The 15,767-nt window shown below is 45.6% G+C and overlaps 1 protein-coding gene across 2 annotated transcripts; it reads right to left on the reverse strand.

Moving 5' to 3' along the window:
* Window positions 1-1,055: 1,055 nt before the first annotated feature.
* On the reverse strand, window positions 1,056-11,624 carry INSIG1 (insulin induced gene 1). Of its 2 annotated transcripts, none has more exons than XM_084215521.1 (6): window positions 11,577-11,624; window positions 10,757-11,169; window positions 7,801-7,925; window positions 6,518-6,684; window positions 5,912-6,011; window positions 1,056-3,264 (listed from the first exon to the last, which is right to left on the reverse strand). In XM_084215521.1, the coding sequence occupies exons 2-6, from the start codon at window positions 11,151-11,153 to the stop codon at window positions 3,235-3,237; spliced, it is 819 nt and encodes a 272-aa protein (XP_084071647.1). In that variant the 5' UTR covers window positions 11,154-11,169; window positions 11,577-11,624; the 3' UTR covers window positions 1,056-3,234. The 2 variants fall into 2 exon arrangements, with proteins under 2 accessions (XP_084071647.1, XP_084071646.1); XM_084215520.1 differs by lacking the exon at window positions 11,577-11,624 and adding an exon at window positions 11,449-11,562.
* Between the last annotated feature and the right edge of the window lie 4,143 nt (window positions 11,625-15,767).

The following is a 15,767-nucleotide window of genomic DNA, read 5'->3' on the forward strand; positions in this document are numbered from 1 at the left end:
AGAACAGACTATGGGCCCTCCTGTGGCTAATTTAGCACCTGCAAATCCCCATGATTAAAGCCAAAGGCTGCACAAGCCACAGGATGGATCTGCAGGAATATGCACACGTCAAATCATCCCACTTGCTGGGAAGAGCAGTTTTTTTTTCTTTATAAACTTTGTACACCTGTTCCTGACTCAAAAGGAGACCATCATGCTTTATTTATTCAAGACCAGGCTGTGTTTCACAACCTTTTATATATATTTTTTTTTTTCACATACATAAAAATATGTAGTTAATTCCTTTTCACAAAATTTGAGTGCAGTTTCAGGGAAATCAATGTACCTGGAGAACGTGGGCCATCAGATTGGAGCTGTTAACACTTACCTCCTCAGCTGCTACACTGAAGTTTAAACACAGGCTATTTAAGCTGAAATATTTAAGAAATTCCTAATGAAGCTTTCTTCAGCTAAGCCAACTGAAAATTGACCAAAAAGTAATTTTACTGCTTCCACTGAAAATGCAGCGACTTCTAGAAGTCTAAAATAGACACTTAAGTGCATTAAAAGTGAAGATTTTTGGTCTAAATTCACCAGCTGCTATTAGAGTTGCTTAGCCTTAGCAGCTCATTCTTAGCTTGCACTCTTCAAGATGCTTCAGACTTTAGTAATCACTGCTGCACACAACCAAACCACAGCAGGAATTTGCATGCTTACCCTGCCCCCTCCATATTTTGTTTCAGATTATGAATTTCAGCATTTTGGAAGACAATGGCAGGAAGATTCTGTACTTTAAGGCACAAAACCACGACACACTCACTCTGCTTTCCTTCTACAATAGCGAGGCTGTTTTTCTTCAACTGTACAACCCATGCTGAAGCTGATCTTGCCAAGTTCAGTTTAGGATTTTTTTTTTTTTAACCACTGCATATGCATGACTGAATATTTGTTATGCAACCATAACAACTGTCCTTTTCAAGAAAGATTCCTGCATAATGCCAGCACAGAGAATCCAAGGCAAACATGGTTTGATCTTAAAACTTTAATAGTAAAAAAAGTGTAAAACCAAACACACCGCTGAAAACTTACCAGTAAGAATGAGAATTTAAGTGTTCAAATTCAGAATAGTGCAAATTTTCTTCACTCCCCTCCCCACCTCTTCCAAACTTAAATCACTTTGGTTAAGATACTCAGAAATATTGGCAAAAATTGAACTTTTGACTTACGTTTTTGGCTGTATTATTTCTAAGTGGTACAGATTTAGTTTCAGTCTTTACAAATAAATCTGAGATACTTCTCTATCAAATATCCATAGAGATCACTGCCAGCTTTACTCACATCTGGTTTCAAAACATTTTGAAATGGGTTTCAAGATGGTTACAAAGCTGTATCTCCAGCAAGGCAGCAGCTCCTTAAACAGCTGAGCTGAACCTGTCCCAACCTCTTCAAGTAGTTCTATAAAATTTGATTATTTAGGTTTTGAACATTTGAAGAAGAATCTTGTATCAATGAAATTACTCTTGATTTACACCAAAGCAAGGTTAGAATTGGGGTCTGCTCTGTAGTATAGACTTTGTGCTAAACTTTTGTTGCTAGCATTCCCTTAGAAGAGTGAAAACAGCCAGAACAGAGACCTGGCCTCAACTTCTGTTTTGATGGTTCAACCTTTAACTGAAGCCTCTAACTATAACTGAAGCCATGTAAGATTGGAAAAGAAAACAACAACAACAAAAAAATTGCATAATACAAAAAGGCAAATCCATAAAAGTTTACAAGTACACCATAACCACAAAATTGGAGTATTTCTAAAAATTTGGGTTCAATGTAAGATACAACAAAACTAGCTTTACTAGTTAAATAAATTATTGCTCCATTTGACTCCATGCAGCATTGAAATGAACTCAGAACCCTTTTCTCTTTAATCTCTCATAAGAAATGATCGATATTGAAGAGAACTTGAGGCTCAGACTTACTGTACATTGCACTTCAACTTTTAAGACCTAATACTTGCTATTTAGGTCTCCTGTGGTCTAAGCTATCAAATGAATACGTTGTGCTCACCAGAACTATGTATTAAGAAACACCAAATGTTTAATGTAGTGACATAAGCACTTTTTGTTTTTAAGAAGGCAATCACAGATTGCAAGTTCTATAGGGTTGTGTAAAAACAAGTAGTGATCTCTTTCAGAAACTGAACTGAGAAAACAAGCTGTTTGCTGTTCTTCACATACAGTTTAAATCACATTTGAGGCCCAATTCTGTTTCTAATCATTTCAGTCCAAACACGGATTCAAAGGACAGTTCTAGGAGGAAATGACAAATCAAAGAACTTGGGGACACATGCTTGATGGCCAAGCACTGACATGGAATGCATGGCTTTTCAGTGACATCAAACATTTGAGATACTGAAGATGTCCTTTGGTGAGACTCTGAAGCAGGGGTCTAATATTAGGCAGGCATAGTCACACACACTGAGATTTCTTACTGAATTGTGGCCAGAGCTTGATTCCTGCAAATCTAACTGCAAGCCTCAGGAGTAATGAAATTTCCAGTTGGAATCTCTTGATAAAGGTTCACATTTGAACAAGATTGTCTCCTGTGCTCACTTCTCATACTGAAGTAATTTAGAAATTCCAAACTAAGGCTTCCAACCTCTCATCCCTCAAACTCTCTCCACTGTCAAAGACAGAAACTTAATGCAGCATTACAAGTAAGGGCATGATTCCTTCATAAGACTCCTAAAAGCATTAGTGCAATGCCTTTAATCTGTTTTGATCACTCTTGTTTTTAAATAACCCTATTTTTTAAAGATTTGGATAAATACTATTCCTATTAAACCATACTTCATCATTGTTAAGCACCATCGATCTACTTCCTTTGGGCACTGATACAAGAGCTTGTAATTAAATTTCAGTTTCAAGGCTTTAAAACATGGCAGGTGATTCAATAACTTACAGTGGAATCTAATACTTGGAAAACTGCCACTTAGCCTCAACAGTTGTATGCACTTGGTGTTAAACTCTTCCAGAGAACAGCCATATGCAAATGCTTATGTGGTAAATTGGGGTAAGATTTCAAGATAAGCAGTTAATTTCACTTGGCTATTCTAAGAGTGGATAAATTTTTTTTTTCCCACAAGTCATTTGTGCAGTGAGCCCATAAAGAGATTATTTCTTCTAAATAATCTTCAGTTTTAAAAAGGAACACATCTTCATAAAGTTGCTTTCACACTGGCACCGGGTATTCTTCAAAGGCTTAGTCATTGTGTGGTTTCTCTGGAATACCCTATGGATAAAAACCATCAAACACATGTTAGGTTTTAATGATAAATGACTACATTATGCAGTATTTTCAATTATTAAATAGTAAAGTAACTCCAGTTAGGCTGACAATGACCTAGAGAGCATGGCTTCTTTTAAAAGCTTAATGAGCTCCCTAACTGCGGACAAAAAAAAAATAAATCACTATGGGTGTTTGTTGCCTCAATCAGTGCATCTGAAAAATCCATCTGCCAATTGCATTGCTTTTTATAAGACTTGATTATCTTTCCTCTCTATCTCAGTTTATTTCTTAGCAGAAGGTACTCAATGCTTCACTTAATGGACATTAATTCAGTTTTAACAGCCCTTTTTCAAACTGTCTTTAACCACGAGCTACTTTATTTTCCAGGCAAAGCCTGGTATTAGAGACTTACTCATTTCTTCCTAAGTCCCTTTTCTAGTATGGAATGCAGTAATACGTCACTATAAGATATTTAACCCATTTTTCTTTGCAACAAAGCTTGTAACTTGTTCTCTTTCTAAGGTCAAAATGCAAATATATTTTCAAGTACTGAATGCATACTCAGTTCTCCAGCCTCTAGCACTAGTACACAATAGATATTTGTGAGGCCCAAGTTCTGAATACCATCCTAATTTGTCAGATGCTGAGAAAGATGGTTACAACTCAAAATGAAGTGTTGCCACCCAGCTGATGAGCACTGACTGAGCAACTCTAGGTGTCAGAATGAGCAGAAAGAACTGATGGCAGCAGCAGCACCTTCCCTTCTTCTTTTGCTATAAAACCTACTAAAAGAAAACACTGGACTTCATCCTTAAGCTGATGGCAAAAAAATCCCAACAAGCCAAACAAAACCCCAAAGTCTCTGCTAACAGCAGGTTTGCTGAAAGGCAACACTACACTTTGGGAGCTCCCCTGAAATTCAGTGACTGGGAAGCAGCAAGGATCTCCCAGGTAACATTTATCAACAGAGACACTTTTCATTTCACTTTTCATTTCTAAGTGTAAGAGCTAGACAGGGTCTGAGGAAGAAGCAAAGCAACTTTACTCCATTAATTTCCACAGGTGTCACCTTCTATTCTGGACAAACCCAGAAAAATCTGTGACATGCAGCCAAGAGCTCAGGGGATGCAGCACAATACAGCCAGAGAAAGAACTGTTTCATTCAAGTATGGGTTAAAAAAATGCTGCATTCCATCTTCCTGCCACAACCACGATGGCTGACAAAACAGATTGGGACTTCTGAATCACCTCTATAGAAGAAAGATGTGGTTGACTGAATTACAGACTCTACTTCTTGGGATTTTCAGCATACAATGCTTCACAATGACTTGCAGAAGTGTTCCTATGAAAATGCTGCACTTCCCCAAGCTTTTCCTGACTGAGTAATGGCAATGAAAAACACATGAAAAGACACCTCTAAATTACCAGAATAAAAAGCTGTGCATTGCCAACTTTCCTCTTTCCTTATAAGGAAGATGACAAGATTGACAGGAAAGCTGCAGGCAGGATCCAGGCTGATTTTAACTACACTCAGGTGAGATGCCAGGTGAAAGAATAACAAAGGAAAAAAGTTCTATGTGTCTAAATTCATTTAGCTCTTTCTAGTTTGAGGCTGCCTTCCTTTGCTTTCTAACAGGAGCATCAGAGCAACTGGAAGCACTGTGTGAAATACAGAACTATAGCATAAAACCAACTATAATTTTATTTTGAAACTCTGCTGCAGTACCAAAGCTTCAACAGAATTCAGTTAATGTATGGTTTTCACTTGATGTGAGTGGCAAATTTAAAAAGATAAATTATGCTTCCTCTTCCCCTCATACATGTAGTCCTAAATAAACCCAAATGCAGCAGCACCTGGTATGCATCAATGAGATTTGAAAGGGGAGTACTGAACCTGTTTTTTAAAAACCTCAAAAGCTCTTCCTTCAGTAAAAATTGAAGACACTTAAACCACAGCAGCCTTAGGAAAGCTAACTTGAAGGATGTTTTCCAGGATACAGGTACAGGACTTACATAGCAAGGAAGACAGATGTTAAATCAACACAATATTAATTATTATTATCCATCAGTTTCAGAACACCTTTCACAACCAAGCCTTAGGCTGATGTGCAAACACACAGCCAGGTTTACTCTTCAGTGTGCCACAAGGAAATAATTCCTTAAGAACCTGGCAAACAAGATAGCAATTTATATTATTCCATATATGAAGTGATACTTGAATCATGTCTGAAGTAAGCAGCAAGAGAATATTTGATTTTGGAGCAGTGGAATTTGATGCTATATAGGGACATTTCCCTATATATACTTTTGTGCATGAATAATTAGAGAAAGCCCAGCAGTGTCTCAGTTCTCCAGCTACCCTAAATGTTAATTATGAGTACTGATGGAGCAGGAGCAATGTACTGATTCCAGTCTTATTTAGGCTGCCACTGGAAAAAGTTAAATACAAAAGCTATTCAAACACTTACTAAGACAATACTCACTCTACTGGCAACACAGGTTGTCTGCTTACATTTCAGCTCTTAGGAATACATCTATTTAACTCTGACAGTTTGTGAGTCATACCCTTCAAGGCATAGTTTATTCTTGGACTAACAACAATGGAAGGCATTTGGATTGTTAAGGAAACTACTAATTATGCAGTAATTACCATAGCCAGCTGGCGTCCTATGTTTCCTACAGTCACACCTCCTGAGAAAAATATACATGGAAGCCAAGAACGAATGTAAAGGAAATCTGGGGATGTATACCTAGTAAAGAAAAAGGAATAAGTTAGAAAGTTAGAGACAAGTAACTTTCATCATCTTACATGCTCTTAACCAGATATTACAGAATTCTCTCCCTGGGCTTAAAAAAAAAAAAAAAAAAAAAAAAGAAGAAGAAGAAGAAAAAGTAGAAAGTAGCAACAGAGGAGATGGAAACTGGGAGACCAAATGAAGTCTGTAAACTTCCTAAGTTTCTAAACCCCCATATCCTAGCCAGTAAAGTTTAGAAATTCACTCTGCTGAGAGCCAGTAGAAGTTCAGTTTTCTGAGGTGTTACCATTTCAACACACATCCCAATCCAATGCTCCCCACCTTCCACCCACAGTTCTCAGTCTGGGCATTCGGAACAACTGGACCACTACCTTAGACAAACAAAACATCTTCTTACAAGAATGTGCCAAATACATTAACAACTAAACTCCAGTTCATGTGCACCCCATGCTTTTAGTTAAGACAAGAGAATTGAAATAGTACTTTAGAAGCTAACTTACTGATAAACACCATTATATACAAGAAACTGGGTTATCAGTGTTGCTACAAAGGCTATTGTTATCCCAAGTCCGAGACCACTTCTTGAACGATCAAAGGTCCACCACAGCCCCAGTGATAAGGCTGCCAGAGTCAGGGACAGCTGGATGTTGTTTGCAAAGTCTAGTTTCTGGAAAAAGATGTTAAGGACAGTGCTTTTCAAGTCTGCAGACATCCTGTTGCTGAAACTGAACAAGGGAGAACTCAAACTGAAAGTAAGTACAATTTTCTGCCTTTAACACAATACATTTAGGATTTGGTTTTCAGACCTGCCAAGCAATCATAGCTCTTGTTAACTCTGACTGGAGCATGACTGCAAAGTCAACATCAATTTTGTCACACTGAGCATCCAGAGAATAGGCTACATTTTGAAACATTTAACTTTGAAGGATTTTTGTCTCAAGTAACCTAAGTGAGCTGGATTACCCAGGTTTTCTGCTCAAGCCACCATATTTTTAACAAAAAGAACACTTTTATTTTGTGCTTCTCACTATCACTAGTTAGTTGTGTTAACTTTTAGATGTACACGAGATGTAGATTAAAACACACAGCTTACACTGTCATGCTTGCAGTTATACAAGACATACCATGATGTCAGCCCCTCTCCACTCCCTTAACACTTTAAGTGAGTTGTGTTACACATCTTACAGTAGCCACGGCAGCCTACAGCAGGTCTCACAGTGATATATGGGCTCTTTGAGCTAGTCTTATAAACTCTTGGAGATTTATATCCCACCCAAGATGGCTCAGCTACCTTAGAAGGCATAAAATCAGGATGGCTTCTGTGGTACTGTTGGAAACAGAAAAGTTTTAATAAAAGGCTAAATAACAAAACTCCTTACAGAGAAAACCCGAGCCAGGTACAAGAGGTTCTTGCTCTTTGTAAAACACCCCAAAAAGCAGTAAGTTCCTTTGTTCTCTTCTTTTTCTAGCGAATTGCTCAGGCGGGACTTTTTGGTTCCTCTCCAATTGGCTATCCTTAAGTTTGAGGTGAAGTCCCCCAGGTCCTATGAGGTGTCTTTTTTACCTAATTGAGAAGAGAAACTTCTGGGCTTTTTTTCCTTTTTTTAGGAGACACAGGGTAGTTTTGTCACTCCGTCAACAGGGGATGCATTCCTACATCACAGACTTTCTCTGCCAGGAGCACCACCCTTACCTTGGCAATCCTCCCCCAGACCCCAGACAGTGGCAGAGCCATTGCTGAGCCCAGAGCAAGCCCAGGGAGCAAACACTAGCTGAAGGATACAGCGCTGGCGTGGTTGATGCCCACGAACACGGCGATGCAGCGCATGACGCTGGCCCACTCCCGCTTGAACTTGTGGGGCTCCCCGAGGTGGCTGTCGATGCAGGGGTACAACAGGCCAACCACAGCTGCAAGAGAAGGAACACCACTTGGACCAGCTGCCAGGCAAGGATTACTCCAGTAGCACTAAATATTAGTTTGGCATGAAAGTGCTTGAGAAAGCAGTGAGGTGCTGATCACACTGCTGTAAGCCTGATGAAGAAAACACAATTATTGTTTTCTACTTTAAAGAAGTAAAACCCCAGCCCTTTGAACCTTTAAATATATATTGCATTGTTAAGGTCTCTGACTTGAAGCTCCTTTTGTTTAAAGAGATTTGTCATTTGACATCCTGAGCAAACGCTTGTACCAATAAAAGCGAAGCACAATAAAAGCTTTGCCAGGAGTGGAATCTGTGTTCATTGCTCACGTGCAGGGCTGACAGCTTTATGAACATGATTCATCAGCTGTGAATTAGGCCCTGAATTAGATATTTGCCTGGACTCAAAAGTTTATTAGCAGAGCTGCTTTCTCTCCTTCTGCTGGGCTGTAAGTCAGCCCAATGCTCCTGTCCATGTCAGATGAATTTTGATACCAAACAGAAGCAGAACTGAACTTAAACAAGCAGCTGCCATCAGTCTATTTATATCAGGAAAAAATAACTACTCACACAACCAGACAAAGTTTTTATCTCCATGAAGCATTTTTCAGCCTTTATCAGTCTGAAAGTTTGTTGCAGAAGAAAAACATAGGCTAGTGTTAGCTCTGTTGTTGGCAAGGACACCAGAGTTTCATTCTTCTAAGGACTGTAACTCCCTGAGTTGTCACCAAATCCAGGGTTCAACATGCTGCTTTTACTGAGTGCAGCTTCTGGGTTCATTAATTTCCTTTCCTGCTCTTATTTTTTTTTTAATCCCTTAAACTCCTAAGAGTAACAAATGCTATGTCAAGAAAGCTAGAGAACATACTATTCCAAGACAGACGTGCTCTGAAACAGCTTCATGACTCTGATGCCAGCTATCAGGACTCTTGCCTTATGATAACAGCTAAATTCCAAAGTTTAATCCAACTGTGACAGGACCATGAGAACTCTCACTGGAGAATATCCCAGGCCAGCCTTTAATGAACCTTTAATGTTCATCCTTTAACCATCCTTTAATGTTCATCCATTAATGAACACAGTCCATTATTCATTTGAGTTTATGGTTCATCATTCATACCTCCTTCACTGTGTGATACAAACATCACATAACTGCATCAAACCAAAATATGCAGGATTGCTTGAAGTATTTTCAGTGCAAATTAAAAACTATCACAGTGGGTTTATTTCCTAAAATTTAATTCCTTTTTAATCCTCCAACTCTTCACCAAAACTTTGTCTAGACACGGATTGGGGGGGTTATGAATGATAAACCACGAAGTATGTGTGTGACAGCTGCTGTGACAACCACACCGGGGCCCGAGCCTTCTGGGGCATGCACCCAGCAGCGGGCAAGGGACAGGCAGGTGACAGGCAGGGACAGCGGGCAGGGGCCAGGCAGGTGACAGGGACAGGAGACAGGGCACAGTTAGGTGACAGGAGCAGCAGGCAAGGCACTGAGAGCAAGCAGGTGATGGGGGCAGCGGGAAAGGGACAGGCAGGTGACAGGGGGCAGACAGGTGACAGGGGCAAGGGACAGCAAGAAGGCAGCTGGCAGGGGCAGTGGGCAAGGGGCACAGGCAGGGGCCAGGCTGGTGACAGGGGTCACAGCCCGGTGACAGGGGCAGGGGTCAGGCCAGTGACAGGGCTCGGTGGGGGCTAGGCCAGTGACTTTTTAACTGATTATCATGCCCCACATATTGTCTTTATTTTAAGCCACTGGATAATATGTAATAAAGCATCTCACTTCTAGACTTTTTGGTAGGAGTAGCACAATCACATTTGTACACCTGTCTTTGAGAGAATTTACAGTAGAAGGGCTGGTGACAGGGCTCGGACCGGTGACAGGGGTGAGGGTCAGACTGGTGACAGGGCTTGGGCCGGTGACAGGGCTCGGTGGGGATCAGGCCGGTGACAGGGCCCGGGCCCGTGGCAGGGCTCTGTGAGGGTCGGGCCGGTGACAGGGCCCCCAGGCCGGTGACAGGGCTCTGTGAGGGTCGGGCCGGTGACAGGGCCCCCAGGCCGGTGACAGGGCTCGGTGGGGATCAGGCCGGTGACAGGGCCCGGGCCCGTGGCAGGGCTCTGTGAGGGTCGGGCCGGTGACAGGGCCCGGGCCGGTGACAGGGCTCTGTGAGGGTCGGGCCGGTGACAGGGCCCGGGCCGGTGACAGGGCTCGGTGGGGATCAGGCCGGTGACAGGGCCCGGGCCCGTGGCAGGGCTCGGTGGGGATCAGGCCGGTGACAGGGCCCGGGCCGGTGACAGGGCTCTGTGAGGGTCGGGCCGGTGGCAGGGCCCGGGCCGGTGACAGGGCTCTGTGAGGGTCGGGCCGGTGAGAGGGCCGCGCGCGCCGCCGCACGTGACTTCCTTGTTGTGGCCCAGCCCGTGGCCAGTCGCGGCCGCAGCCAATGGCATGCACCGCCCGCCGCTCACCAGTTCGGCGGCAGCCAATGGGCGGCGGGGGGCGGGGCCGGCACGCGGCCGCGCGGGGCGCGGGCAGCACCGGGGAGCGGCGGGAACGCCGCGGTCACCCCGAGCCCGAGCCCCGCTCCCAGCCGAGGGACATCCCCCGCTTCACCCGCGTTCAGAGCGCACCGGCTCAAAACCAGCCCTGGGACACACCGGGCGCGCACCCTCCCAAAAGCCCGAGCTCGCATCACTCGCTGTCAGATGGAAATGCGGGGTTCCCACGCGCACGGGTCACGCATTCAGCCCCACCGCATCTCCTCCTCCACGAGAGGATGAGGAAAAACCGAAAATCACTCGTGGAGGTCAGCGACTCACCTGCTGCTGTGCCGCAGCACGGGGGCACCCACCAGGCGGAGGAGAAGAGAGTAGAAATCACTTCGTCAGGGAACAAAGTCACATTCCGCTGGATCTGCAGCAAGTTCAGCACCAGGGCCATGAAAGCACCCACGACGAAGAGCACCACGCTCCTCTGCACCAGGTGCTGACTCCAGTTCAAGGTGCTGCTGGTGCTGCTGGCGGTGCTGCTGGCGCTGGAGGTGCTGGGGCTGCGAGCTCCGCGACCCACCAGCGCCAGCGAGGGGCTCGACACGGAGGAGCTCAGCATCTCGCCCACCTTGGCGGCCAGCCCCGCCGCCGTGTCCCCCAGCTGGCTCCTGTGCCTTCCTCTGGCAGTGCAGGAACAGCTCCAGGCGCAGCTCTCCAACCTGGGCATTGGCTTCTCCGGAGTCCTGAAACACACGCACGGGCACACGCTAGTAAAGCCCCCAGCAACGGGTCAGGCCGGCGCCTCCGTTCGCGCTGACACACACCGCCGCATCCTCCAGCACCGCCCGGGCTCCGGAGGCGCCGGGGGATGCGGCGGGACCCGACCCAGCCAAACGACCCCGGGGCTGCGCCGCCCTACCCCCACGGCAGGACACGGACCCCCGCCCGCGACCCCCGCGGGGACGGGGTTCGCTCCCTACCCGGGCCCGTCCGTCTGCCCCCGGGTCCCGCCGCCCGCTCACCTCGGGATGGGTTGGGGGAGCTGCGCCGCTCCGCCACCTCCCTGCCGGCTGCGCGCCGCCGGCCCGCGCCCCGGGGAAGGTTTATAAACCCCGAGCCGCGGATGTCACGTTACCTGCCGCCGACCTACCCGCGGCCGCAGGCAGCGCCGGGCCCGCCGCTCCGCTCCGCGCCGCCGCCCCGCCCGTCCCCTCCCCGCCGGGCGGGGCGAGCGCCGGGCGCGGGAGCCGCCGCGCCAGCCCCGGGCGGCCGCGGCCCCGGTCGGGTGAGGCGGCGCAGCCAATGGCGGGCGGGCGGCTGATATGACGTGCGGGACACACCACCCGCCTCCCGGGCCGGCCGCTCCGCCCGCAGCGCGGCGGCGGCGGCGGAAGGACCGTGCGGGGCCGTGCGGACGCGGCCGGCGGCGGGAGCGCGCCGGGGATGCGCGCCGCCCCCGGGCGGGAAGGGCAGGATGGAGATGCTGGCGGTGGTGACGCTGTCATGGAATCAGTGAATGGTCAAGGTTCGAGGAGTCCTTTTAAGATCATCGTGTCCCATCGTGAACCCAGTGAACCCAGTGAACCCAGTGCCTCCGCTGTAGCCTTTAAACCGCTAAGCCACATCACCCAGTGCTAGCCCAGACGCTTCTTGAACACCTCCAGGGTGACTCCACCACCTCCCTGGACAATCTTTTCCAATGCCTGACCAGCCTAAAAGTGATTTTTTTTTTCAACTATCTAATCTGAATCTCTCCAGTGTCGTTTTAAGACCACGTGTTGGTGGCCTTTGCAGCCAAACCCTTGTGTGCTTGCCCAGCCTGCTGCATGTCCCTTTGGGAGATGGCAGTTAGTAACAGGGAAGGCTGAGGGCGTCTGCTGTGGCATCTCCTGAAGACGAAGGGATCAGTGATCTCTGTCATAATTCTAAAATGGTGTAAGGGGATCCTGCCAAGCCCGTGACTCCGTGAGACGGTGGTGCCAAAGCCAGACGCTGCGTCAGCGAGCAGCCGTGGGGTGAGCGGAGGATCCGAGGCTCCTGACTGGTCCCTGACAGCCTGAGCAGCTGCTCTGCCAGCACTGGCAAAGCTCAGGTCACAATCCTCCCACACTAAAATAACAATAAATCAGTTAAATACAAGTTCACCCTCTGGACTCTGCGAGGGAAGAGGCCTGTCAGGGATGGTTAAGCGTGAGCTCTACATTATGGTAGAGTTCAGCACCAAAAAATGAGTACACAGAGCAGGACTCAGTCCCAGGCTTCCTTTCTGAGACACTGGTTTTCCAGGACACGTGGGAGGCTGGTGAATGCAGTAGGAATTGCCGGGCTTCATGTTTATTAGCTGGCTTCAATGGACCAGCAGATCTTCTCACATGAGGTGTGCCATCATTACACTTGGGAGAATTATAGGACCCAAGGGCTTGCCAGGTGATGGCCCTGCGGGTTTAAGGATAGCTGTTAGCCATGCCCATGATGGGGAACAGCGGTCAGTGGTGGGTCAGTGGTGGTTCCAGTTGTCTTTCATTGATGTGATAAATGTAGCAAGTCAAATACATGAAATCAGTTGAAGATATGGAAAGAGGCAGGTCTTCTCTGCACATAATGAAGAGTAAAATTAACCTGGGATATGGCTGTCTCTTCTGATCTCTGCTTGTTTCTAGCTGGGATGGAAAGAGTTAGTTCAGCTGATCCTGCTGAGCAAAGTGCCTTTGAAAAATGTACTGGACAGATTGTTAGTGCCACTGCTGGAAGTGACAGATGAGCCCAGTATTTTCTCTTAATGCCAACTGGGATCACCCCAGTAATGTCTTGCAGACTTTACTGCTGAACCAAGGTATGTGCACTGCACTCTGTACTTGGAATTGTACTTGGAATTGTAAATACTCAGTTTCTATTGCTATTTATTGTATTGAAACAGCTTTTGGTTTTACTTTAATATGCTACAATTGTTTATATTCTTCTGTCAGATTTTTTTAAGGCTCAGTATATTTCTCTTCACTTGTTTTTGGATTTTCTCTGACCCAGTTGGATCTGCACAAAAAGTTTCAGTCAACTATTTTGAGAGAAAACAGCCTTGATATATTGTCAGCTTTTGATGGGTTCTGCAGAAACGTTTGATTTGTTTCAGGAAATGACATGCAGACCTAACATGGCACGTTTACGAGCCCCTCTTGGCAACTGTGTACGAGCTTTGAATTGACACAGACAATTTATCTGCATCCCCAGACCTCTAAGAAACACCTTCAGCAGCTCTAAGTAAGGGCTAGAAATCATTCCCTGGGAAATATTCTTTCTTGGTGAATCACTCACTTTGAGATTTATCAACGGGACTGGGGATCTGAGATAAAATGATTCACCTTTATAGGAAATCTCTTCCTGGACTTGGCTTATGGGAAACAAATATAATTCATCCTTGCTTGTGCTGCATCTCTACTTTATTTATTTAAAAAATATCTTTCCGTATTTAAATTCTCCCCCTGAATCTTGCCTGTATTTTCAGTGTTTGGGCAGAGTTTACATTCCCTTGTGCTGCATCTGCTAGTTTTCCTTCCTGAAAGAACCTCTTAAGCAATTTTTTTTTAATCCTGTGTTTTTCCTTTCCTCATGGGTATGCCTCTTTTGCTACTTCCTGCAGAATATTTTATTTGAATATTTTATATGTATTTTTTTCATATTCATGATATCATGTGGTGGTGCCCTTCTTTCTTCCTGGTTTCTTTCAGACAACAGAGACCAACTTCTGAGAGGGTAAAACTTGCTGCAGCTTTGTTAAAACCAGCTGAATCAGTGCAAATCTAAACTATTCAATAACCTGTCCCTGAGCATATTTTCCCCAAAGTTACCCACTTAGAATAAAGGTTAAATGCCCCTTTTGCTTGTGTTGCTTTACTGTCCTGTTGCTTTACATTTCTTTTTGGAATCCTAAGGAAGGTTAGGCCTCAGCATGCTTTGATTAATGCCTGAAATTTTATGCTTAACAGTTATTTCTGGAAAGAAGCGCTCACATGTCTTTGTAAGATTAATGACATCGTTATTTTTATCTCATCTCTTAGCAAAGGCAGCAGAATCTCTAAGTACTCAGCATTGCTGCTCATTACATAAATAAATAATTTCACCTGTTCTTTCACACTTTCTGTATTAAACCCTGTGATGTTCTGGAATCTGACAATGTGCTTGCCTCACGAGGACTGTCTCAGGGGCCTCTTATGTGGGAAGCTTAGGATACTTGGACAATTTATTTTTCTCCCTACTTAAACTAGATCAAAACATGAGCTGTCTGCTGATAAAAGCTCAAAAGGCAGTGGTGGAGAATCACAGAGCAAGGCCTGTTTTATGTGTAAAACTGCTCTTCCTCTGCTTCACTGGAGATTTTTTTGACTTTTTTCACCTTCAAGACTTTCTCCTGTTGATACAGAGAATAGAAACTTTCCCAGTCATGTGCTCAGTCTTAATCTCCTGTGTCTCCATAAAAGGATTTAGTGACATTCATTGTTTGATTCCCCATGCCTACCCTATGTATAAGAGTTCAAAAAATCTTTTGACTTCAGCAGCAGTCTGGCATCATGAGTTCTTTGCTTTATCAGAGGTCTCCAGTGTAGTTGTGTGAATTCTCAGGAACCTGCAGCAAAGCCTGCAGATCATACAATCATAGAATGGCATGGGTTGGAAAGGACCTTGAAGATCATCCTGTTCCAAGCCCCCTGCCATGGGCAGGGACACCTTCCACTAGACTGTGTTGCTCAGAGCTCCATCCAACCTGTCCTTGAACACTTCCAGGTATGGGACATCCACAAATTCCCTTGGCAACCTGTGCCAGTGTCTCACCGCGCTCACAACAAAGAATTTCTTCCTGATATCTAATCTAAACCTACTCTTGAGGTGAAGCCATTCCCCTTGTCCTGTCACTCCGGGCTCTTGTGAAAAGTCCATCTCCATTTTTCTTGTGGGCTCCCTTCAGGTACTGGAAGGTCACAATTAGGTCACCTTGAAGGCTTCTCTTTTGCAGGCTGAGCAATCCCAATTCTCTCAGCCTTTCCTTCTAAGAGAGGTGCTCCATCCCTCTGATCATCTTGGTGGCCTCCCCCAGAGTTGCTCCATGTCCTTCCTGATTTGGGGACTCCAGATCTGGATGCAGCACTCCAGGTGGGGTCTCACCAGAACTGAGAGACAGAATCCCCTCCCTCTCCCTGCTGCCCTCGGTGCTTTGGATGCAGCCCAGGACATGGATGTGAGTGCACATGGCCAGGTCATGTCCAGATTCCTCTCCACCAGCACCCCCAAATCCCTCTGGATCTGTTCATCCTCCAGCCTGGACTGTCACCAGCACAGCCCCAACCCAGAT

This window comes from Fringilla coelebs (assembly GCF_963513975.1).
Source record: "Fringilla coelebs genome assembly, chromosome: 1".
Taxonomy (NCBI): domain Eukaryota; kingdom Metazoa; phylum Chordata; class Aves; order Passeriformes; family Fringillidae; genus Fringilla; species Fringilla coelebs.